This window comes from Hypanus sabinus, chromosome 29 (assembly GCF_030144855.1).
Source record: "Hypanus sabinus isolate sHypSab1 chromosome 29, sHypSab1.hap1, whole genome shotgun sequence".
NCBI classification, from domain to species: Eukaryota; Metazoa; Chordata; class Chondrichthyes; order Myliobatiformes; family Dasyatidae; genus Hypanus; species Hypanus sabinus.
Genome location: NC_082734.1, coordinates 38001164 through 38026191, shown reverse-complemented (window position 1 = coordinate 38026191; position 25028 = coordinate 38001164). Strand labels below are relative to the sequence as shown.

At 44.8% G+C, this 25028-nt stretch overlaps 1 protein-coding gene across 1 annotated transcript in view; it reads right to left on the bottom strand.

The window, feature by feature from the left end:
• Positions 1–6202: 6202 nt before the first annotated feature.
• LOC132383240 (zinc finger protein 239-like) overlaps positions 6203–25028 on the bottom strand; it is a 31030-nt gene continuing 12204 nt past the window's right edge. Inside the window, exon 3 of the mRNA XM_059954171.1 lies at positions 6203–17195. Within this exon, the coding sequence (XP_059810154.1) occupies positions 15853–16710 (858 nt within the window). The 5' untranslated portion in view covers positions 16711–17195 and the 3' untranslated portion in view covers positions 6203–15852. The remainder of the gene's footprint in view (positions 17196–25028) is intronic.

Sequence of the window (25028 nt, the reverse complement as noted above, 5' to 3'; positions counted from 1 at the left end):
CCTTACACTTCCTCCCTCACCACCATTCAGGGCCCCAGACAGTCCTTCCAGGTGAGGCGACACTTCACCTGTGAGTCGGCTGGTGTGGTATACTGCATCCGGTGCTCCCAGTGTGGCCTTTTCTATATTGGTGAGACTCGACGCAGACTGGGAGACCGTTTCACTGAACACCTATGCTTGGTCCACCAGAAAAAACAGGATCTCCCAGTGGCCACACATTTTAATTTCACATCCCATTCCCATTCTGATATGTCTATCCATAGACTCCTCTACTGTCAAAATGAATCTAAACTCATGTTGGAGGAACAACACCTTATATATCGGCTGGGTAGCCTCCAACCTGATGGCATGAACATTGACTTTTCTAACTTCCGTTAATGTCTCTCCTCCCCTTCTTACCCCATCCCTGACATATTTAGTTGTTTGCCTGTTCTCCATCTCCCTCTGGTGCTTCCCCCCTCTCTTCCGAGGCCTCCCGTCCCATGATCCTTTCCCTTCTCCAGCTCTGTATCACTTTCACCAATCACCTTTCCGGGTCTTAGCTTCATCCCACCCCCTCCGGTCTTCTCCTATCATTTTGCAGTTCCCCCTCCCCCAACTACTTTCAAATCTCTTACTATCTTTCCTTTCAGGTAGTCCTGACGAAGGGTCTCGGCCCGAAACGTTGCTTCTTATAGATGCTGCCTGGCCTTTTGTGTGTTGTGTTTAAGCCTTTTTCCTTTGAATTCAAATGAAATTCCTTTGGATACTGTTATTAATAAGGTTTGATAAATTTCAAAGTCATGAGGACATGATCATTATTGATGGGGGGGGGGGCAAGGTAAAGCCATGGTTAAGATTTTTACTGTTAATGCTGTTGGGTATTTAATTTAGCAGCTTTCTGTAGAAGCAGTGTGTCCTGCTGATAGTGTTCAGGTTTTAGTTAAAGATAAGGAGCTGTGATAGTCAACTTATGAATGCTGTGTCAGCCAATCAGGATAGTGGAATGGGAGAAGGTTCTAGAGAAAGCTAGGTAGGGAGGATTTGTGATGGATGCTGGGGGTTCATGGTTTTTTGGCAGGAGATGCAGAGAAGATGAGGAGAGACAGCCATAGGTTTCAGTTTGATGGGAAGGTGCTACAGGAGATTGGTGGTGAGGTCGGCGCTGTGAATAAGGGACACACCCAGATTCTAGAAGATCTGAGCTCCAACATAAGCACATTTAGACTGATTTAATTACAAATGGTCCTTCTTTCCTTTAATAACTAGTAAAATTCTAAAATTAGTAAATACACTTTTATAATTGTATGCAGTGTATGATCTGTTATTTCTTGCCGACTGATAATTGTGTATAGGCAGTATTTACACAGCATTCACTCAAATTGGGGTTTTGTTAATCAAAACATCCCAACTTTTCTGTTTGGTGGGACCCAAATCATACCAACCCTAGACATTGGTTTTCTCACAACAGAGTCCAGTAGCTGATAATAGCCAGCTAATGAGCCAATTTTCTTATAGGCCGGTGAAGCGGCATCATTTGTAATTACATCTTTTTGATCTGAGAAATGCTGGCATCCAGGAATATGAAATTGAAAGATTTAGAAGGACTGTCGTGGAACAGAAAGACTGGCAGGGACCAGCTGGGCGGAATTGATTCACTAATCTACTCTGGGTGTGTTGTAGTTTCACTAAGTACCTGAGACAGAGTTTAAAATAAAACTGATTTATTTGCCGTACATCCAGGATATTAAACTCCAGTCCCGTTAAATGTGAACAATAGCAGTAGAAACTCTTCCCAGTCCCAGTGACCAGGGTGCAGAACTGGGCAATAATTTCAGAGTTTGACACCAACAGTCATTTTTGAACTTGTCTCTGGATTTGGTAACTGTGATAGTTAAATATTCAGCATGCAACTAATTTAAACTTTTCCCCAGTGTGAGCTCCATAGTGCTTCTGACAGTGTGAATTTGCAGATGCTGCTTCAGGTCAGATGTTCGACTGAATCCCTTCCCACAGTCTGAGCAGGTGAATGGTTTCTCCCCAGTGTGAACTCGCTGGTGTGCCTTCAGGTGAGATGAGTGTGTGAATCTCTTCCCACATTCAGAGCAGGTGAACAGCCTCTCTCCAGAAAGGGAGGGAAGGAGAAAATGGAGAACTATCGCCCTTTTAGCCTAACGTCAGTCGTGGGGAAGATGCTTGAGTCCATTATTAAGGACGAAATAGTAGCACATCTTGATGGCAGTAATAGGATTAGGCCGAGCCAGCATGGATTTACCAAGGGCAAATCATGCTTGACTAATCTGTTGGAGTTTTTTGAGGGTGTAACAAGGATGTTAGATGAGGGTAAGCCAGTAGATGTTGTGTACCTAGATTTTCAGAAGGCATTCGATAAGGTGCCACATAGGAGATTGGTGAGTAAAATCAGAGCTCATGGCATTGGGGGCAGAGTTTCAACATGGATAGAAAACTGGTTAGCAGATAGAAAGCAAAGGGTAGCAGTGAATGGGTGTTTCTCGGACTGGCTGGAGGTGACTAATGGGGTACCACAGGGCTCTGTATTGGGACCACAGCTCTTTACGATTTATGTCAACGATTTAGATGAGAGCATTGAAAACTATATCAGCAAGTTTGCTGACGATACTAAACTGGGTGGCAGTGTGACATGCGAAGAGGACGTTAGGAGAATACAGGGAGACTTGGATAGGCTGGGGGAGTGGGCAGATACTTGGCAGGTGTCATTCAATGTGAATAAATGTGAAGTTATCCACTTTGGAAGCAGGAACAAGAGGGCAGAGTATTGTCTGAATGGTGTAGAGTTAGGTAAGGGAGAAATGCAAAGAAACCTAGGAGTCCTAGATCATCAGTCAATGAAGGTGAATGATCAAGTGCAACAGGCAGTGAAGAGGGCAAATGGAATGTTGGCCTTTATTAAAAGGGGAATTGAGTACAAGAGCAAGGATGTCCTTTTGCATTTGTACAGGGCCCTGGTGAGACCACACCTGGAATATTGTGTACAGTTTTGGTCTCCAGGTTTAAGGAAGGACATTCTGGCAATTGAGGAAGTGCAGCGTAGATTCACTAGGTTGGTTCCTGGGATGGCAGGGCTGTCTTACGCAGAGAGATTGGAGAGATTGGGCTTGTACACACTGGAATTGAGGAGATTGAGAGGGGATCTGATTGAAACGTTTAAGATAATTAAAGGATTTGATAGGATTGAGGCAGGAAATATGTTCCAGATGGTGGGAGAGTCCAGTACCAGAGGGCATGGATTGAGAATAAGAGGTCAGTTATTTAAAACAGAGTTGAGGAATAACTTCTTCTCCCAGAGAGTTGTGGAGGTGTGGAATGCACTGCCTCGGAAGACGGTGGAGGCCAATTCTCTGGATGCTTTCAAGAAGGAGCTAGATAGATATCTGATGGATAGGGGAATCAAGGGATATGGGGACAAGGCACAGACTGGGTATTGATAGTGAATGATCAGCCATGATCTCAGAATGGCGGTGCAGACTCGAGGGGCCGAATGGTCTACTTCTGCACCTATTGTCTATTGTATACGTCCCTCTGTAACTGGATCCTCAGCTTCCTCTCAGAAGACAACAATCTGTGCAGATCAGTAATACTTCTCCAGCTTGCTGACAATCAACACCAGCACAGGTAGTGTCAAGCAGGCATACAGGAACAAGATGTATCTGTTGGTTGGCTGGTATTGCAGCAACAACTTACACTCAACATCAGTAAGCCCAAAGAACTGATTGTGGACTTCAGAAAGGAAACATACACCAGTCATCATAAAGGGATCAGATTGGAAAGTGTAATCAATTTCAAGTTCCAGAGTGTCAATTTGTCTGATGATCTACGCTGGGGCCAACATATCGATGCAGCTACAAAGAAGGCAGGACAGTGGTTTTATTTCATTAGGAGTTGAAGGAGATTTGGTATGTCGCCGAAGGTACTTGCAAATTTCTACAGATGTATCATGGAGCCCATTCTTACGGGCTGGTTGGGGGTAGTGAGGTGGGTGCTACTGCCACTGAATTGAAAGAAGCTGAAGAAAATTGTAAACTTGGTCAGCTCCATCATGGGCACCAGCCTCCCCAGCATCTAGTACATCTTCAAGGAGCAATGCGTCAAAAAGGCAGCGACCATAATTAAGGATCACCAAGAACATTACTTTGCTGCCGCAAAGATAAAATTCATATCCGTCGTTGATCCGGTGAACGGGTGAACGGGTGGAATGTCCCGGGATGCGGGGCCACGGTGTGTCCGAAGCTCGCAACAATTGCCCCTCAGTGCCGATGAAATTCCCGCCCGTAACCCCACTGCTATCTATTACCGATCTTCTGCATTAGATCTGTTGCCAATGAGCGCATGCGCAATGCAGGGGAAATGCCTGTGTCTCTTACACGCGCATTTGATGGCTATATCATCGGCTGCAATGTGCGCAAGAGTTTTTGGGTAAGCAAGGCGAGGACTTACAAGCGACATTCCTAAAAAGTAGCCAATGGTTTTATGTAGAAAACTGAGCTACTTTAACGTAGCAGGCTCCCACAAAGCTGTCTATTTCCCACCCGTTGACCTGGACTGCGCGACAGATGTCCGTGTAGAGCAGTTTGATCCAATTCCGGATTCCCTCCCCAAATCCCACTTTGGAGAGTACATCCGCCATGTACGTGTGCGATATCCTGTCGAAGGCTTTCTCCTGGTCCAAGCTGACCAGGCAGGCGTCCACCCCCTGTCCTGCACGTAGGCGATGGTGTTCCTCAGCAGCGCGAGGCTGTCTGAGATCTTCCTGCCCGGTACAGCACAGGTTTGGTCCGGGTGTATCACCTGCTCCAATGCAGACTTGATCCTGTTGGCGATAGCCTTGGATAGGATCTTGTAGTTCACATTCAGGAGTGAGATGGGCCTCCAACTTACCTCTTCCCCCTTCTGCTTGTAGATGAGGGTGATGATGCCCTTCCTCATGGGTTCTGACATGCTGCCTGCCAGCAGCGTAGCGTTGTACACTTCCAGCAGGTCGGGGCCCATCCGGTTCCACAGAGCCGAATACAACTCGACCGGTAAGCCGTCGCTTCCGGGAGTCCTACCCGACTCAAAGGAACGGGGTTGCTCCAGACTCTCCCGCTTGCCTCGACTAAGACCTGCATGATAGACGACAGGAAGTTGCGGGAGTCTGTGGCCTTTTCTCCGTACAGACCAGCATAGAAGGACCTGCAGATCCTCAGTATGTTTGTCTGCGAGGACGCGACTGAGCTGTCCTCTTCTTTAAGGTTGTGGATCACAGAGCTCCCCCTGTGCACCTTTTGGAAGAAGAATCGTGAGCTCGTCTCGTCCTGTCCCTTGATCGGAAGATAATCTGGGCTTGCCCTTCACCACCCTTTCGACTGCAGGAGGAGGAGTTGCTGCAACTGTCTGGAGTTTACGCAGTTCCCTCTGCCTCGCTCTCTGGATACCCTTGCGGATGAATATTTTGTTTTTAAAAAAAGCAAGCTCCCACAAATATACCTCATGTTCACAGCCGCCGAAGTTTAACTCACAAATCCAGATATAAATAAAACAATGCAAAGAAACTGGAGCCCCCCTCCCCCACACACACAACTGCTGCAGGAACTCGTCAGGCAGCATCTAAGCAGAGGAATACAGTCTAGGCATGAAATGTCAACTCTTTATTCCCCTCTATAGATGCTGCCTGAGTCACTGAGTTCATCCAGCATTTTTCAAAAACTTCCTTTCACTCAGTTTCCAAATGTTTCTGATCTTTCAACTGTAGACTCATCTTCCTGGTCTGATTTCCTCCTCCTATTCCCTGTAAACTCTAGCCCCCACCACATCAGGAGCCCTGAAACCTTGATTTATACTGACCTCACTTTTGTTTCTTACTCTGTTTCATCAAGAATTTACCCACCATACTTCAGAGGAGAGTGTTGCACTACAAAAGCCCAACTGTGTGAGGCTCTTGGAAATCAGTGAAAATGACCCAAAATATTAAATAGACCTGGACAGAAAGAGTTTAACTGCAGTTTGCACTGTCACAGAGGAAATTCAAGGTAAACCTATTCACCCACAAACTGGCGACCAGTTGCAACCAAACATTATAGGGTGAGTGAGGTAAACAGCAGAGATGGATTTAAAAGCACTGATAGAAGCAGGTACCATCTGAACTGAGTGGTCTCTCCAACTGTACATTGGCCTGTTAGAGACAGTAAACAGATGAGACACAGGATTTGAAATAGAACTGATTTATTGTCTCAGATCCACAGTGTTAAACACCAGTCTGTTTTGTCTAAGATCAGCAGAAGAAACCCCTCCAATGCTCAGTGACCAGGACTCATCCCTGGGTGTGATGAGCTGCTGAAATATCTGCAGAATCTGACATTAAAAGTCCCTCAGGAATTTCCAACTGGATTCAGCCACTATCATAGTCACATCAAACCTTATCTGAACTTCCTGATGTGAAGTTGCTGATGTTTCAGCAGGTGGGACGACTGAGTAAATTTCCTTGCCGACCTACATATTGTGGATCCTCGCAAAGTGGATTAACTAAATGAATCTCTTCCCACACCTGGAGCAAGTGTGAAGCTATACTAACAGGAAGAGACAAATTGAGCCAAGTATAGCTGTTCACCTCGGTAGAGATCATAAAGAGCACCAAGTTTCTTGGTGTTCACCTGACGAAGAATTTCACCTGGTCCCTCAACACCAGCTCCATTGCAAAGAAAGCCCAGCAGCATGTCTCCTTTCAGTGAAGGCTGAGGAAAGTCCATCTCCCCCACCCCCCCCACCCATCCTCATCACTTTCTACGGGGGTTGTATTGAGAGCATCCTGAGCAGCTGCATCACTGCCTGGTTCAGAAATTGCACCATCTCGGATCGCAAGACCCTGCAGCGGATAGTGAGGTCAGCTGAGAAGATCATCGGGGTCTCTCTTCCCGCCATCACGGACATTTACACAACACGTTGCATCCGTAAACAGCATTATGAAGGACCCCATGCACCCCCCCCCCATACAATCCCTTCTCCCTCCTGCCGTCTGGGAAAAGGCTCCAAAGCATTCGGGCTCTCACAACCAGACTATGTAACAGTTTCTTCCCCCAAGCTATCAGACTCCTCAATAGCCGAAGCCTGGACTGACACCTTGCCCTATGATTATTTATTGTAATGCCTGCACTGTCTTTGTGCACTTTATGCAGTCCTGTGTAGGTCTGTAGACTAGTGTAGTTTTCTCTGTGTTGTTTTTTTTAACGTAGTTCAGTCTAGTTTTTGTACTGTCATGTAACACCATTGTCCTAAAAAACATTGTCTCATTTTTACTATGTACTGTACCAGCAGTTATGGTCGAAATGACAAAAAAAGTGACTTGACAACTGAGTGAATTGGCTGGTGCTCAAGTGACTGAATGAATCCTATCTCACACGGAGCACATGAGTGGCATCTCCCCAGAGTGAACTTACTGGTGATTCTACAGGTGCAGTGGCCAGGTTATCCCTTCCAAAATGAGAAGCAATGAATGGCAGCTGTGTGATTAACTCTACGGCCTTTATCAGGTCAGATCATGGGCATGTCCACGTGTTACAACTGGTGTGTGTTCTCAACCATCTCCCCCTTCACTTTGCCTTTTCTATCCTGTAAAAAGCTTGAAAGGAAGGTCAGTGGGTGAAAGACAAAATTTCAGCTAAGATAGTTTTAGTCTTTATGGTGACCTCTGACATCACACAATTACAGTGAGACTGAACACATTTTGGAGGAACAACAACTCAGTGCCAACTGGACACAGTTCAGGCATCCAGACACAACATCAAATTATCTGTCTTCCTCTCCGTATGAGAATGGGTCATTTCTGCCCTTCATCAAGCTGTGACTAGCCTAGTTTGTATCTTTGCGTTAGTATAGCTTCACATTCAGGTCCTGTCCCACAGACCTACTAAAAGCCCACAGTATGTACACGATTGCTTCTGGAAACTTCCTGATTATTGTGAGCATCCTGGCATTTGATTCAGAGTCAGCAATGCCATTGAACCTCAAGAGTAGGCAATAAGGCTTTCTCTTTGCAGATTGACAATGTGGTATTTTTGTGGTCTGAATAATACTAGTCACTTGTTACCCAGTACATTATTATGGACCCAGAGAAAATAGACGAAAAACATGGTCTCAGTAGCAGAGAATTAGAACTACAGAACGTTGAAGAAAGGTAACACAATGATTTTATGAGTTATCCATTCCTCTCCACAGATGCTACCTCAACCGTCAAATTCCTCCAGTGTTTTGTGTGTGGCTGGAATAAGTGGGTCATTTTCAGACTGGAGCAGGTAACATTTGGAGTACCCAGGTAACTGGTTCTTGGGCACAGTTGTTCACTGGATGACAACAAGGAGGGGATGAGATGTGCAAAGTCCAAGTTTGCTGAGGTCATAGAAACAGTGGAAGGAAATCTGATTACGATTCTACATCATCAAGAAGGCAGACAGTACCATTGTCTCCTTTAAGCTGCATGGGTGCATGGCAGCGCAGTAACTGAAACTCTCCTGTGCAGATAGCTGGAATGCAGCTGGAATTTTCTTTCCCCTAATGTTAACATAATTTTGAAACTATTAGCATTAACTATCCTTAATTAATGTTTTGGCATCTGTAAATTCTTTCAGAAAACCTGTTTGAATACAATTGAAACACTGCAGTTTGCAAAAGCAAAAAATAGCAAGTGTACACACAAAATGCTGGTGGAACGCAGCAGGCCAGGCAGCATCTATAGGGAGAAGCGCTGTCGACGTTTCGGGCCGAGACCCTTCGTCAGGACTAACCGAAAGGAGAGATAGTAAGAGATTTGAAAGAAGTGGGGGGAGGGGGAAATGCGAAATGATAGAAGACCGGAGCGGGAAAGGTGATTGGCAAAAGTGATACAGAGCTGGAGAAGGGAAAGGATCATGGGACGGGAGGCCTCAGGAAAAAGAAAGGAAGGGGGGGAGCACCAGAGGGAGATGGAGAACAGGCAAACAACTAAATATGTCAGGGATGGGGTAAGAAGGGGAGGAGGGTCATTAACGGAAGTTAGAGAAGGCAATGTTCATGCCATCAGGTTGGAGGCTACCCAGCCGGTATATAAGGTGTTGTTCCTTCAACCTGAGTTTGGATTCATTTTGACAATACAGGAGACCATGGATAGATGTATCATAATGGGAATGGGATGTGGAATTAAAATGTGTGGCCACTTGGAGATCCTGCTTTTTCTGGCGGACCGAGCGTAGGTGTTCAGCAAAACAGTCTTCCAGTCTGTGTCGGGTCTCACCAATATATAAAAGGCCACACCGGGAGCACCGGACGCAGTATACCACACCAGCCGACTCACAGGTGAAGTGTTGCCTCACCTGGAAGGACTGTCTGGGGCCCTGAATGGTGGTGAGGGAGGAAGTGTAAGGGCAGGTGTAGCACTTGTTCCATTTACAAGGATAAGTGGTAGGAGGGAGATTGGTGGGAAGGAATGGGGGGGGGACAAGTGGACAAGGGAGTCGCGTAGGGAGCGATCCCTGCGAAAAGCAGAAAGGGGGGGGGGAAGGGAAAAATGTGTTTGGTAGTGGGATCCCGTTGGAGGTGGCGGAAGTTACGGAGAATTATACGTTGGACCTGGAGGCTGGTGGGGTGGTAGGTGAGGACAAGGGGAACCCTATCCCGAGTGGGGTGGCAGGTGGATGGGGTGAGGGCAGATGTGCAGGAAATGGGAGAGGTGCGTTTGAGAGCAGAGTTGATGGTGGACGAAGGGAAGCCCCCTTGTTTAAAAAAGGAAGACATCTCCTTCGTCCTGGAATGAAAAGCCTCATCCTGAGAGCAGATGCGGCGGAGACAGAGGAATTGTGAGAAGGGGATAGCCTTTTTGCAAGAGACAGGGTGGGAAGAGGAATAGTCCAGGTAATAGTTACGGTCCTAGTATCTTGACGATACCCTTTATTGGAGTGACAATGTGAAATAGCTGCCTGCACCTGTAAGTTCTGATGTCGAGGCTGCACCTATTATTCAGTTCACTCCACGCGTGTGCAAGCAGTTGGATAATAAATTTCCTGATGATGAGTTAAGAGAATGGCAAGCTTTTCACCCTGTTACTATTGCAAACACTACCAATTTTCAATTTATGAAATAGAATGCTGTACAACTGTAGAAAAAAACTGAGCTATTAATACAAACTACAAAGTAAGTGTTACTTCAAAGATAGCGCAGCAATACTGTGATTTCCAATTTTCACTCTGGGAAAGTTAAGACTGGATCAATTACTGGTAAGACTGGTTCATTGATATGTTAAACTACAAGCTTAGAAACAAAGAAGTTGATAACTGACTAATCTTGTTGACATCACTAGAACTTCGCAAGCTTCCAGTGCTGACAGCGAACGTGGCTTCAGTGTTAAGAGCTTGATCAAATGTAAATCCAGAAACAAGATTAGAAGTGGAATATTCGTATGATCTAATGAGGATAAAGATGTTATTTTTTCACCTGAACCTGGAAGACAGGAGGGGATATTTTATAGAGGTATAAAAAATTATGTGGATGGGGTATAGATTGGGTAAATGCAAGCAGTCTTTTTCCTCGAAGGTTGGGTCAGACTACAACTAGAGGTCATGCGTTAAGCAGAAGCCCATGATCGTTAAGAGTGAAAGGTGAAATATTTAAGGGGAACATGCAGGGAAACTTCTTCACTCAGCTGGTGGAGTGTGAAATGAGTTGCCAGCAGAAATGGTGCGTGTGATTTGAATCTTTCAGAGATGTTTGGATAGGTACATGGATGGGAGTGGTTTTGGGGGGGGCTGTGGTATAGGTAAGGGGAAAGGCCTGTTTCTGTGCTGTAGTATTCCATGACTCTTCAACTTTGCCCCTTCATCTTCCTGACAGTCTCACTATACACTACCTCTTCAGCCCGATCACTCCAATTCCTCACCCCCTGTTGAATTTGTTTAACCCATCCCCAACTGCTCTGGGAAACCTGCCTGGGGGGATATTGGTCCCCTTCGGGGTCGGGTGTCACTCATCACTTTTGTACAGGTGAAACCTTCGCCAAAAGAGATGCAAATGATCCAAAATCAGAAACGCTACCCCATGCACCAGTCCTTCAGCCACTCATTCATATGCCAAATCATCCTATCCTTGTCATCATTGCGTGTGGCATAGACAACAATCCAGAGATTGTTACCCCGAGATTCTGCTTTTCAGCTTTCTATCTAGTTCTCTAAGTTCCCTCTTTAGGGCCTCTTCTCTTTTCCTTCCTATGCCATTAGTATCAAAATGTACCATGTTGTCTGGCTGCTCACCCTTCCCCTTTAGAATGTCATGTACACAGAGACATCTCTGACCCTGGCACCTGGAATGCAACACTCCATCTGGGTCCCTCTATCACATCCACAGACTCTCCTACCTACTCCTCTATGGAATTTCCCATTTTCACTGCACTCCTCCTTTGCCTCCTTCCCTTCTGAGCTACAGCACCAGAATCACTGCGGCTCCCCACTGGTAGGTTATTCCCAACAATATCTAATACTCTATTGTACTTATTGTAGTTATTGAGAGAAGAGCAAGAGAGGCACTCTGTATGGGCTGCCTGTTTCCCTTGCCTGACAGTCACCTATTCACCTACCTCCTGTAACCTCGGAGTGGCTTCCTCACTGTAGCTCCTATATATCACCGCTGCAGACTCCTGTATGACCCAAGGTCATTGAGGTGCAGCTCCAGTTCTTTAATGCATTCTCTGAGGAACTGCAGCTTGGTCCACCTGATGCAGATGTGGTTATTTGGAAGGTTGCAGATCTCTGAGAATTCCCACATCTCACGCAAAGAACATCATCCAGCCCCTGGAGCCAGTCTTACTGCCCTAACGATACACTTACAGATGAAGAATGAACAAGAAAAAGCTGACCAGATAGTTATGTCGCCCATGCCTACTGAGCCAAAGCCAAATTTCTCCACTGTATCGTTGCTGCACTCCAATAATGGCAGCTTCGCTTGCCGCTGCCTTATTTTTATTTGACGTTGCTAATGAATTCTGAACTTTTTTGTCAAGCTCTGAAAATATGACTATGAAGCACAGATTTTTAAAGCTCTGAAATTAGTCCCTATCTATGCCAATACTCAAAGATTGGATCCCTAGAATATCTTCCAATCTTTCCTACTATTAATGCCGGGCTCACTGGCCTATAATTTCCTGGTTTATTTTTAGAGCCTTTATTAAACAGCGGAACAACATTAGCTATCGTCCACACTTGACAGTAAAGATGATTTAATTATCTCTGCTAGGACCCCTGCAATTTCTGCACTTGCCTTCCACAGGGTCCTGGGGAATACTTTTACATGCCCTGGTGAACTATCCACCCTAATTTGCTTCAAGAAAGCAAATACCTCCTCCTTTGTAATCTTCATAGGGTCCATGACCTCGATGCCACTTTGCCTCACTTCTACGGACTCTGTATCCATCTGAATACATACAGATGTATTAAAATTTTAAAATCCATTTAAAATCTCCCCCATCTCATTTGGTTCCATGGATATATTACAATTCTGATCTTCCGGAGAACTAACTTTGTCCCTTGCAATCCTTTTGCTCTTAACATATCTACAGAATGTATCTCTTAGGATTCTCCATCACCCTTTCTGCTATGGCAACCTCATGCCTTAATTTTTTAAGCCCTCCTGATTTCTTTCTGAAGTGTTCTCTTGTATTTCTTATACTCCATAAGTAACTCATTTGTTTTGACTGTCTATACCTACAATGCTCTGTTTTTTCTTAAAAGGGGTTTCAATACCTTTGGAAAATCTGGTGCAGATGTGGTTATCAGCCAGACAGATACAAGCTTTGTACTCTCAAAATTTCACTTTTAAAGGCCTCTCTCTTATGAATTACACCTTTGACAGAAAGCTTCTGCTCTAATCCCCACTTGTCAGATTGCTTGTTACCTTTGAGCAGACTAGTGAGGGGTTGGCTAAGTTCAGCATCTGAATCAACCCACGCTCTTTTGTAGTTGTATAAATGCAGAAATGATCAAAGTTGCTGGAGTGATGTATTGCAAGTGGTTTTGCTAATATAACGGTCTTTGCATGATCCTCAGTGACTTCTCATCTGCTTTGGGAAATTTTCTGTTCAAAGTAAGTCACTTCTTGTTGCAAATGTGCCTTGTCCACACTTGCTTTGTGTCCCTTGAAGGCCAGGTAAATTGAGTAGATACAGTACATCACATTCATGCTGACCTGTGGCCTCATGAATGAGGATATCATCCACATGTTGTATGATAGTTGAGTCAGTGCTTGGAAAGCCCCTTAGATATTGCCTCAAGGCCATGGTAGACAGTATGACTATTGTGAGATCCCTATGGTTGACCCATGACTATAAAAGCCAACTATGACTGACATTCAGGCACCAGTGGTACCAACCAGAAATCATTGGCCATATCGATAACATGTGTGGTGGGTTGAGGAGTTGAAGATTATTGATGAATCTGCCACCAGAGGGGTTAACTTGTCGAAACACCACTCAGTGATCCTGTAATCTACCGTTGGTCTCAAAGTGCTATTCACCTACTTGACAGGCCAGACTGGACAGTTTGACTGACTGTGTGTCTTAACAAGAATTCCTCACTCACTCATCCAGTTGATTGACAATAGGTATGATGCCCTCTATAAATGTTCTGCTTAATACTGTTACAAGTAAGGAACAACCTGGAGGCTGGAACAGAACGTTTCTCATGTCCAGTGCAGCTAAGTAGGTCTGCTTGACTCAGTCACTAAGAAACAATGAGCATGCGCACACGCACAGAATTAGTAAGTCAAACATCAATTGATAGATGGACAAGCCTGCAACGTCGACTGATCCTGTTATGTCAAATGACAGACCAGACTGGATGGATTGGACATCTCTCCACCTGTTAGTTTTTCAGATGAAACCTGATTGATAATATTCCATCAGTTTTCTGGTCCATTCTGATCAACACAATCCAGAAGCCCCAGGATTGAGTATTGGTTCAGAATTAGTGCTTTTAACTGGGGATTCTGCTTCGATTGGTTGCAATGCTAACCTATCTTGTTGACTAGCTCATCCCAAAATGAGGGATTCACTTGGTCATCTCCTGAGGTGATTTAGACGTTGACAGCACACACTACCATCCTGAAGTGTTGAAGTAACTTGTTGACCCTCTTTCACCACAACTTCTCTGTTCATCCACCTTCAGCTCTCAGGGTTCAGGTCAAGATAAACAGGATCTCCCACTGATGTTCCCTATTTGAATTGTCCTGTACTTTCATTGTCTTTTGTCTGTCTCTTACTCTGTCTCCCACCTCTGGGTGCAACAAATTTAATTGGGAATGCAACCTGCGGCTCATCATTAGCTCAGAAGGAGAGAAAGCTGTGGTAGTTTGAGGGATTATTCGGTACGTGAACAAAAACCAGTTGATCCCCTTTAAACCTTTGTACTCCTTGCTTCACAATCTGAACAGCCATACCATTTGATAATGCTGATAAGGGGCGGATGTTGCAATCGAACTCCACTGTCTTGAAAAAAATACTTTGAGTTCCTCACTTGGAAACATGGGACCATTATCACAGAACTGGGGATTCCATGCACAGAAAATAGTGTGCGTGAAATGTTTATCATCATCTGGCTGGTCAATGTCTTCACCGCTTTGGCCTTGATTTACTTAGAATGCACATCAACAGCTACCAATAGCATGTGACAATCCAACAGGCCTGCATAGTCTACATGTAAATATGCTCAGGATTTGGATGGCCAATGCCCGGGAACCAGAGTGTTTAAAGGTCAAGACTGCTGTTATGGGTCGCCTGGACGAACATTATGCTCAATGTCTTCATGCTTCAAATATGAAAACCCTGGCACCAAAACCTAGGTACATGGAGCTTAGAAAAATAGAGGACTCTGGGTAACCCTAGGTAATTTCTAAAGTAAATACATGTTCGGCACAGCTTGTGGGCCAAAAGGCCTGTATTGTGCTGTAGGTTTTCTGTTTCTAAAATATGGCCACCAATTAGCAGCGTGGACCAGCTATGCATATTCTGAGAGTCAGAGCAGCTAAACCCTGCAGGCTGGCACAGCCGGGTGCGTGTTGTTACAGGACCCCCTCCCCTACGGCTGACTCCTGGCCGCCTTGGCTACTCAAAGAGATGATGCTGATGGTCATCGATGACAGCTGGATCCAAGCTGTCTCTCTCAGGAACACCATTCCTCTGGTCCCAGTCCATAAGGAGCTGCTGAACACCCCAAATAGTTCGTCAATCCAGACCTCTTTTTACAGTGAGGAACCGTTCTTCATCGACAAACCTGGGTGGCGGCAGGACTGACGGTAGTGGGGCTAAAGGATTAGTGTTTACAGGTTTTAATGTGGAAATGTGAAATGTGGGATTGATCTTGAGGGTCTTAGGGAGCTGCAAGGTGTAAGCCACGGTTCACTTTCTTGAGTACCCTGAAGGGTCCAATGAACTTGGGCAACAACTTCCTTGACTCCACCTGGAAAAACAAATCCTGTAAAGCTGGAACCTGTCTTTTCACGTGGTTAGCCTTTATTTCAACCTTCCATGCAGAGGCAGGGGATTGGGAGTTTAACATTCTAGCGTCCATTTTTTAGTATGGGCAATCTGTTAGTTTTTGTGTGAGGGAGGGGCTGGGAATTTTTGTGTGGGGGTGGGGGCAATGTTTCTCTTTCAACGATTTCCATTGTTTTTCTTTTGTCTTGTTGGAAAGATGAATCTCAGGAGTTGTATACTGGATACATACAGTGATAATGAAATGAACCTTTGAATTCCTTCTCACAGTCTGAGCAGATGAATGGCATCTCTCTTGTGCGAACTCACCAATTTAGCTTCAGTTAAGATGACTGAGTGAATCCCCACCTACATCCTCAGCAGGTAAATGGCCTCTTCCCAGTGTGAACTCGCTGATGTGCCAGTAGGGAAGATGACTGTGTGAATCCCTTCCCACAGTTCGAGCAGATGAACGGCCTCTCCCCAGTGTGAACCCGCTGGTGTGCCAGTAGGGAAGATGACTGAGTGAATCCCTTCCCACAGACTGAGCAGATGAATGGCCTCTCTCCAGTGTGAACTTGCTGATGTACTTTCAGTTTAGATGGCTTAGTGAATCCCTTCCCACAGTATGAACAGGTGTATGGCCACTCCCCAGTGTGAACTGACTGGTGTGCCTGTAGGTCAGATGATTGAGTGAATCCCTTGCCACAGTCAGAGCAGGTGAATGGCCTCTCCCCAGTATGAATCGACTGGTGTGCCTGTAGGTGAGATGATCGAGTGAATCCTTTTCCACAATGTGAGCAGGTGAATGGTTTCTCCCCAGTATGAACTGACTGGTGTACCAGTAAGTGCGATAATTGAGTGAATCCTTTCCCACAGTCTGAGCAGGTGAATGGTTTCTCTCCAGAATGAACTCGTTGATGTACCTTCAGTTGGGATGACTGAGTGAACCTCTTCCCACAGTCGGAGCAGATGAACGGCCTCTCTCCAGTGTGAACTCGCTGGTGTACCAGTACATCTGTTGATCGAGTGAATCTCTTCCCACAGTCTACGCAGGTAAACGGCCTGTCCCCAGTGTGAACTCGCTGATGTACCTTTAATTGAGATGACTGTGTGTATCCCTTCCCACAGTCTAAACAGGTGAACGGCCTTTCCCCAGTGTGAACTGACTGGTGTGCCAGTAGGTCGGATGATCGATTGAATTCCTTCCCACAGTCAGAGCAGGTAAACAGCATCTCCCCAGTATGAAATAACTGGTATGTTTGTCGGTGGGATGACTGACTAAATTCCTCAGATCCAGCTGGTGAACAGCCTCTCTCTTCCGTGTACTGTGTCTGTGGATGGGATGACTGATGAACAGATGAACAGCCTCTTTTCAGTGAGAGCTCGCAAATACGTCAGCAGATCATATTATTGAGTGAATCTCTTCCCACACACAGAATCTCTGTCCCTTGTGAACTCTCTGGTGTATCTGCCTGTCAGCTCTGAGTGAATTTCTTCCTACAGATGGATCAAGTTAACAGCCTCTCACTGCTGTAAATTTTCTGATGTACAATCAGCTTGGATGACAAAATGAATCACTTCTCACAGACAGAACAGATCAACAAGTGCTGGTGTGTTCTCAGCACCCCGGTTCCAGTGGACTCACTGAGTTCAAACCGAAATCTTCATTTCAAACACAAAGCACATTTCCAGCTGGGTTGAGACACTTCTTCATCTCCTAGGATCAACAACAGAAATATCGGTGTTACAAAGGAAATATCTGGTCCCTCCCTAAATACCTGGACAGAGACATTAAAACTGATGTATTGCTGTGTTTGAGATTCCTGTACACAAATTCTTTGCTGCTTTGCACCTGTAAAAGGATTTACTAAAGATACCATTGGGTGAAGGACAGCACTTCAGATGAGATCATTTTAGTTTCTATAGTGATGACTGTTACAGCGAGGTTCAACAGAAGTTGAAGAATCAACTCCTGATCTTCAAACTGAACATGGATCAGGAATTTGGACTCACTGTATCAGAATGGGCTATTTCTGCCTGGCTTCAATCTGTGATGTGGCTCAGTTTCTCTCTCTCCACGTGTTATTTCAAGTTCTGGTCATATCCCACAGCGCTAGAAAGAGCACATGATATTACATAACTGATCCTGGAAACTTTCTAATTACTCTGACCCTCTCTCCCACCGCCCAAGGTGATTGACATTGGTGAACTCATCAATAGTAATGCCAATGAAGATAAGACCATATGGAAGCAGAATTAAGCCATTTGGCCCACTGAGCTTACTCTGCTATTTCATCATGACTGATCCATTTCCCTCTCAGCCCCAGTCTCCTGCCTTCTCTCCATATCCTTTCATGCTCTGACTAGTGAAGAATCAACAATCTCTGCCCCTTGACTTGGCTTCCACAGCTGCCTGTGGCAACAAATTCCATATATTCACCACTGTCTGGCTAAAGAAATTCCTCCTCATCTCCATATCTCCAATAGACACCTCGTTATTCTGAGGCTATGTCTTCTGGTCGTCGTCTCTCCCACCATAGAAAATACCCTCTACACATGCACTCTATCAAGGCCATTCAACATTAGATCAATTTCAATGAGATCCATTCTCATTCTTCTGAATTCCAGTAAGTACAGGCCATCAAACTCTCTTCATATGACAAATCATTCAATCCCACAATCATTTTCATGAACCTTCTTTGAATCCTCTCTAATGTCAGCACTTCCTTTGTAAAGATCCAAAACTGCTCACAATACTTCGTGAGGCGTCACCACTGCTTTATAGAGCCTCAGCTTTTATATTCTAGTCCTTTCAAAATGAATGCTAACATCACAACATGGAGGGCAGCACAGTCATATTTTGATCTGGAGTGATCTTTTGTGATGTGAAAGCTATAGGTCACTTCTTACCCAAGAGAAAGGTGCCTATATCAATATGTATGCAGAGACAATGGGACAAAACACTTTTAATGGGTAGAAAGCCCCAGAGAAAGAGTTAAAACAAGGTAATTTTCTCAAGAACTAAATGTTATGGAAGAATTTTGTTCTGTTTTTCCATCCAGCACTAACATTTTCCTTGACTGGAAGGTACAGTGTTCATCTGAAATGAACTCCGAAGTATATTTTTGTTCCGAATTCCTAAATCTTGGATTTAGATATCTGGTGCTTGGCAGTGTCTGACAGATAAGTCCATCTGCTTCTATTCCCAACACTTGCGCTTCCAATCACATTCTACAGACTGTTGGGGAAAGTGCTAGGATTGTCACTATACCCAAAAATCTCCACAGAGGCTGACATCAGACTATCTTTCAGGAGGTTAAACCCTCACAAGGACAGAGATCCCAATGGAGTACCTGGTAGGGCTCTGAAAACCTGTACCAACCAAATGGCAGGTGTGTTCAAAGATATTTCTTTTTCTTTAACTGATCGGGGAAAAGAGGCTCTACTGCGCAGGTGCATGACATAGCGCGCCAAGGTTTAAAAGAAAGACCGCCATATACAGTGGCCATCATTGGAGTGAACTGAGTCAGAGTGGGACGGCTTTGATTCAATCAGGCTTCGGCGAGAAACAGGCAGAGGTGAGGGTAGGTCCAGTAAGTTTCTGTTTTCTTCTTTTTTTGTTCAGACTACAGAATATGCCAGGCAGGATGCTGGAATGCTCCTCTTGCAGGATGTGGGAAGTCAGGGAGACCTCCGGTGTCACTGACAACAATACCTGCAAGAAGTTCATCCAGCTGCAGCTCCTAACAGACCACGTTAGGGAATGGGAGCTGGAGCTGGATGACCATCCTGATCATTTGGGAGACTGAGCAGTTTATAGATAGTAGCTTCCGGGAGGTAGTTACACCTAAGGAACAGGGCATAGGTAATTGGGTTACCATCAGGCAAGGGAAGGGGAAAGGGCAGGTAGTGCAGGGTTTCCCTGTGGCCATTCCCCTCCAGAACAGGTATACTGATTTGGATACTGTTGAGGGGGGATGGCTTACCTGGGACAAGCTGCGGCAGCCGGATCTCTGGCACTGAGTCTGGTTCTGCAGTGCAGAAGGGAGGGAGGAAAAAGAGGAGAGAGGTAGTGATAGGGGACTCCATAGTCAGGGGTACAGACAGGAGATTCTGTGGTCGTGACAGAGACTTTCGGATGGTTTGTTGCCTCCTGGGTGCCAGGGTCAGTTCTGCAGTGCAGAAGGGAGGGAGGAAAAAGAGGAGAGCGGTAGTGATAGGGGACTCCATAGTCAGGGGTACAGACAGGAGATTCTGTGGTTGTGACAGAGACTTTCGGATGGTTTGTTGCCTCCTGGGTGCCAAGGTCAGGGATGTCTCTGATCGTGTGCACAGCATTCTGAAATGGGAGGGTGATCAGCCAGATGTCGTGGTGCACATCGGTACCAATGACATAGGTAGAAAGAATCAGGAGGTCCTGAAGAGTGAGTACTGAGAGCTTGGTAGGAAGTTGAAAAACACGACCTCGAGGGTAGTAATCTCCGGATTGCTGCCTCTGCCACGTGCCAGTGAGGGTAAGAGTAGGATGCTCTGGCAGATGAACATGTGGCTGAGAAACTGGTGTAGGGGGCAGGGTTTGAGATTTCTAGATCATTGGGACCTCTTCTGGGGCAGGTGGGACTTGTACAAGAGAAACGGGTTACACCTGAACTACAGGGGGACCAATATACTTGCAGGGAGGTTTGCTAGTATTATTGGGGAGGGTTTAAACTAGATTTGCAGGGGGATGGGAACCAGAGTGCCAGTGTAGATAGTGGAACGGGGTTTAAAAATAAATGATGTTAGTAGTTCATGCAAAGTCACAAATAGTAAGGTTGTATGTGGTGGTAATACTCTTCTGAGGTGTGTACATTTCAATGTGAGGAGTATTGTGGGAAAGGCAGAAGAGCTGAGGGACTGGATTGACACATGGAATTATGATATCACAGCCATTAACTGAAACTTGGCTACAGGAGGGTCAGGACTGGCAGCTCAATGTTCCAGGGTTCCGATGTTTCAGACGTGATAGAGGTAGAGGGATGAAGTGGGGGGGGGGGGGTGGCTTTGATAGTCAGGGAATATATTACAGCAGTGCTTTGGCAGGACAGATTAGAGGGTTTGTCTACTGAGGCCATATGGGTGGAGCTGAGAAAAAGGAAAGGTATGACCACATTAATAGGGTTGTTTTATAGACCACCCAATAGTCAGCAAGAATTGGAGGAGCAAATCTGCAGAGAGATAGCAGACAACTGCAGGAGACAGAAAGTTGTGATTGTAGGGGATTTTAATTTTCCACACACTGATTGTGACTCCCATACTGTTAAAGGTCTAGATGGGTTAGAGTTTGTGAAATGTGTTCAGGAAAGTTTTCTAAATCAATATATAGATGTACTAACTAGGGAGGATGCAATATTAGATCTCCTATTAGAAAATCAGTTAGAGCAGGTGATGGAAGTGTGTGTACGGGAACACTTTGGTTCTAGTGATCGTAACGTCATTAGTTTCAATGATCATGGATAAAGATAGATCGGGTCCTTGCGTTGAAGTTCTAAACTGGAAAAAGGCCAAATTTGAAGAAATGAGAAAGGATCTAAAAAGCGTAGATTGGGACAGGTTATTCTCTGGCAAGGATGTGATTGATAGGTGGGAGGCCTTCAAAGGAGAAATTTTGAGAGTGCAGAGTCTGTATGTTCCTGTCAGGATTAAAGGCAAAATGAATAAAAATAAGGAACCTTGATTCGCGAGAGATATTGGAACGTTGATAAAGAAGAGAGAAATGTATAACATGTATAGGCAACAGGGAGGAAATGAGATGGTACAGGAGTATAAAAAGAGTAAGAAAATATTTAAGAAAGAAATCAGGAGGGCTAAAAGACATGAGGTTGCTTTGGCAGTCAAGGTGAAGGATAATCCTAAGAGCTTCTACAGGTATGTTAAGAGCAAAAGGATAGTAAGGGATAAAATTGGTCCTCTTGAAGATCAGAGTGGTCAGCTATGTATGGAACCAAAAGAAATGGGAGAGCTATTAAGTGGGTTTTTCGCATCTATATTTACTAAGGAAATTGGATGGAGTCTATGGAAACAAGGCAAACAAGTAGGGAGGTCATGGAACTTATACAGATTAAAGAGGAGGTGCTTGCTGTCTTGAGGCAAATCAGAGTAGATAAATCTCCAGGCCCTGACAGAGTATTCCCCCGGACCTTGAAGGAGACTAGTGTTGAAATTGGGGCCCTGGCAGAAATATTTAAAATGTCAATATCCACGGGTCAGGGGCCGGAGAATTGGAGGATAGCTCATGTAGTTCCATTGTTTAAAAAAGGCTCAAAAAGTAAGCCGGGAAATTATAGGCTGGTAAGTTTGACATCAGTAGTAGGTAAATTATTGGAACGAATACTAAGAGATAGGATCTACAAATATTTGGATAGACAGGGATTTATTAGAAAATGTCAGCATGGCTTTGTGCGTGGTAGGTCATGTTTAACCAATCTATTAGAGTTTTTCGAGGAAGTTACCAGGAAAGTGGATGAAGGGAAGGCAGTGGATGTTGTATACATGGACTTCAGAAAGGCCTTTGACAAGGTCCTGCATAGGAGGTTAGTTAGGAAGATTCAGTCGCTAGGTATACATGGAGAGGTAGTAAATTGGTTTAAACTTCAGCTCAATGGAAGAAGCCAGAGAGTGGTAGTGGAGGATTGCTACTCTGAGTGGAGGCCTGTGACTAGTGGTGTGCCACAGGGATCAGGCTGGGTCCATTATTATTTGTTATCTTATCAATGATCTGGATGATAATGTGGCAAATTGGATCAGTAAATTTGCTGATGATACAAAGATTGGAGGTGTAGTGGACAGTGAGGAAGGTTTTCAAAGCTTGCAGAGGGATTTGGACCAGTTAGAGGAATGGGCTGAAAAATGGCAGATGGAGTTAAATGCGGACAAGTGTGAGGTATTGCACTTCGGAAGGTCAAACCAAGGTAGAACATACAAGGTAAATGGTAGGACACTGATGAGTGCAATAGAACAGAGGGAACTGGGAGTTCAGATACATAATTCCCTAAAAGTGGTGTCACAAGTAGATAAGGTTGTAAAGAGAGCTTTTGGTACATTGGCCTTTATAAGAGTTGGAATGTAATGGTGAGGTTGTATAAGACATTGGTGAGACCGAATTTGGAGTATTGTGTACAGTTTTGGTCACCTAATTACAGTAAGGATATTAATAAGGTTGAAAGAGTGCAGAGAAGGTTTACAAGGATGTTGCCAGGACTTGAGAAACTGAGTTACAGAGAAAGGTTGAATAGGTTAGGACTTCATTCCCTGGAACATAGAAGAATTGGGGGTGATTTGATAGAGGTGTATAAAATTATGATGGGTATAGATAGAGTGAATGCAAGCAGGCTTTTTCCACTGAGAGCAGGGGACAAAAAAAAAAGGTCATGGGTTAAGGGTGAAGTGGGAAAAGTTTAAAGGGAACATGGGGGGGGGGGCTTCTTCACGCAGAGAGTGGTGGGAGTGTGGAATGAGCTGCCAGATGAAGTGGTGAATGCGCGCTCACTTTTGACATTTAAGAAAAACTTGGACAGGTAAATGGATGAGAGGGGTTTGAAGGGATATGGGCCAGGTGCAGGTCAGTGGGACTAGGCAGAAAAATGGTTCGGCACAGCCAAGAAGGGCCAAAAGTGAATAAGGATAAGGAACTTTGGTTCTCTAGGAATATTGGAACTCTGATAAAGAAGAGAGCGAGAGATGTATTACATATATAGGAAACAGGGAGCAAATAAGGTACTTGAGGAGTATAAAAAGTGCAAAAAAATACTTAAAGAAATCAGGAGGGCTAAAAGACATGAGGTAGCTTTGGCAGTCAAGGTGAAGGATAATCCAAAGAGTTTCTACAGGTATATTAAAAACAGAAGGATATAGTAAGGGATAAAATTGGTCCTCTTGAAGATCAGAGTGGTCGGCTATGTATGGAACCAAAAGAAATGGGTGAGATCTTAAATGGGTTTTTTTTGTCTGCATTTACTAAGGAAACTGGCATGGAGTCAATGGAAATAAGGCAAACAAGTAGTGAGGTCATGGAACCTAGACAGATTGAAGAGGAGGAGGTGCTTGCTATCTTGAGCAAAATCAGAGTAGATAAATCCCCAGGACCTGACATGGTATTCCCTTGGACCTTGAAGGAGACTAGTTTTGAAATTGCAGGGGCCCTGGCAAATATATTTAAAATGTCGGTATCTACGGGTGAGGTGCAGGAGGATTGGAGGATAGCTCATGTTGCTCCTTTGTTTAAGAATGAGGGGTGAATTGATCGAGGTATATAAAATTATGATGGGTATAGATAGAGTTAATGCAAAGCTTTTTCCACTGAGGCTAGGGGAGAAAAAAAAAGAGGACAAGGGTTAAGGGTGAAGGGGGAAAAGTTTAAAGGGAACACTAGGGGTGCTTCTTCACACAGACAGCGTAGAATGTGGAATGAGCTGCCAGATGAAGTGGTAAATGCGGGCTCACTTAAAACATTTAAGAAAAACTTGGGACAGGTACATGGATGAGAGGTGTATGGAGAGATATGGGCCAGGTGCAGGTCAGTGGGACTAGGCAGAAAAATGGTTCAGCACAGCCAAGAAGGGCCAAGTGGCCTGTTTCTGTGCTGTAATGTTCTATAGTTCTATGCTTCAAAAGGATAATAATCATACCGATGCCCAAGAAGAGCAGGATAAACTGCCTTAATGATTATCCTCCAGTAGCACTCACATCTACAGTGATGAAATGATTTGAGAGGTTGGTAATGGCTAGAATTAATTCCCGTCTCAGCAAGGACCAGGACCCACTGCAACTTACTTGCCCTTTGTCACAAGAGATCTACAGCAGATGCGATCTCATTGGCTCTTTACATGACCTTGAGTGATCCAAGACCAATACTAATATATATTTCATGAGGAGTTTGAGAAGTTTTGTTTGTCAGCAAAGACATTTGAAAATTTCTGCAGATGTGCTGTGGAAAGCATCACCATGGGGGGGGGGGGGCTACTGCACAGGATTGACAGAAGCTACAGAAAGTTGTAAACTCACTCAGCTATGTCATGGGCACTAGCCTCCCTAGCATTGCGGACATCTTCAAGGAGTGATGCTTCAAAAATATGGCATCCATCCTTAAGGACTCCCATCACCCAGGATATGTCCTCTTTTCATTTTGTTACCATCAGGAAGGAGGTACAGAAGCCTGAACGCACACACTCAATGATTCAGGAACAGCCTCTTCCCCTTTGCCATCCGAATTCTGAATTAACACTGAACCTATGAACATGAGCTCACTAGTATTTTTGCACTACTTATTTATGGAGTCATAGAGAAGTACAGCACAGCCCATCAAGTCTGCTCCACCATTTCATCATGGCTGATCCAATTTTTCTCTCAACCCCAATCTCCTGCCTTCTCCCCGTATCAACCTCTGCCTTAAATATACATAAGGCCTTCACAGCTGCTAGTGGCAACGAATTTCACAGATTCACCACTCTCCAGCTAAAAAAATTCTTCCTCATCTCCATTCTAAAAGGACGACCCTCTATTCTGAGGCTGT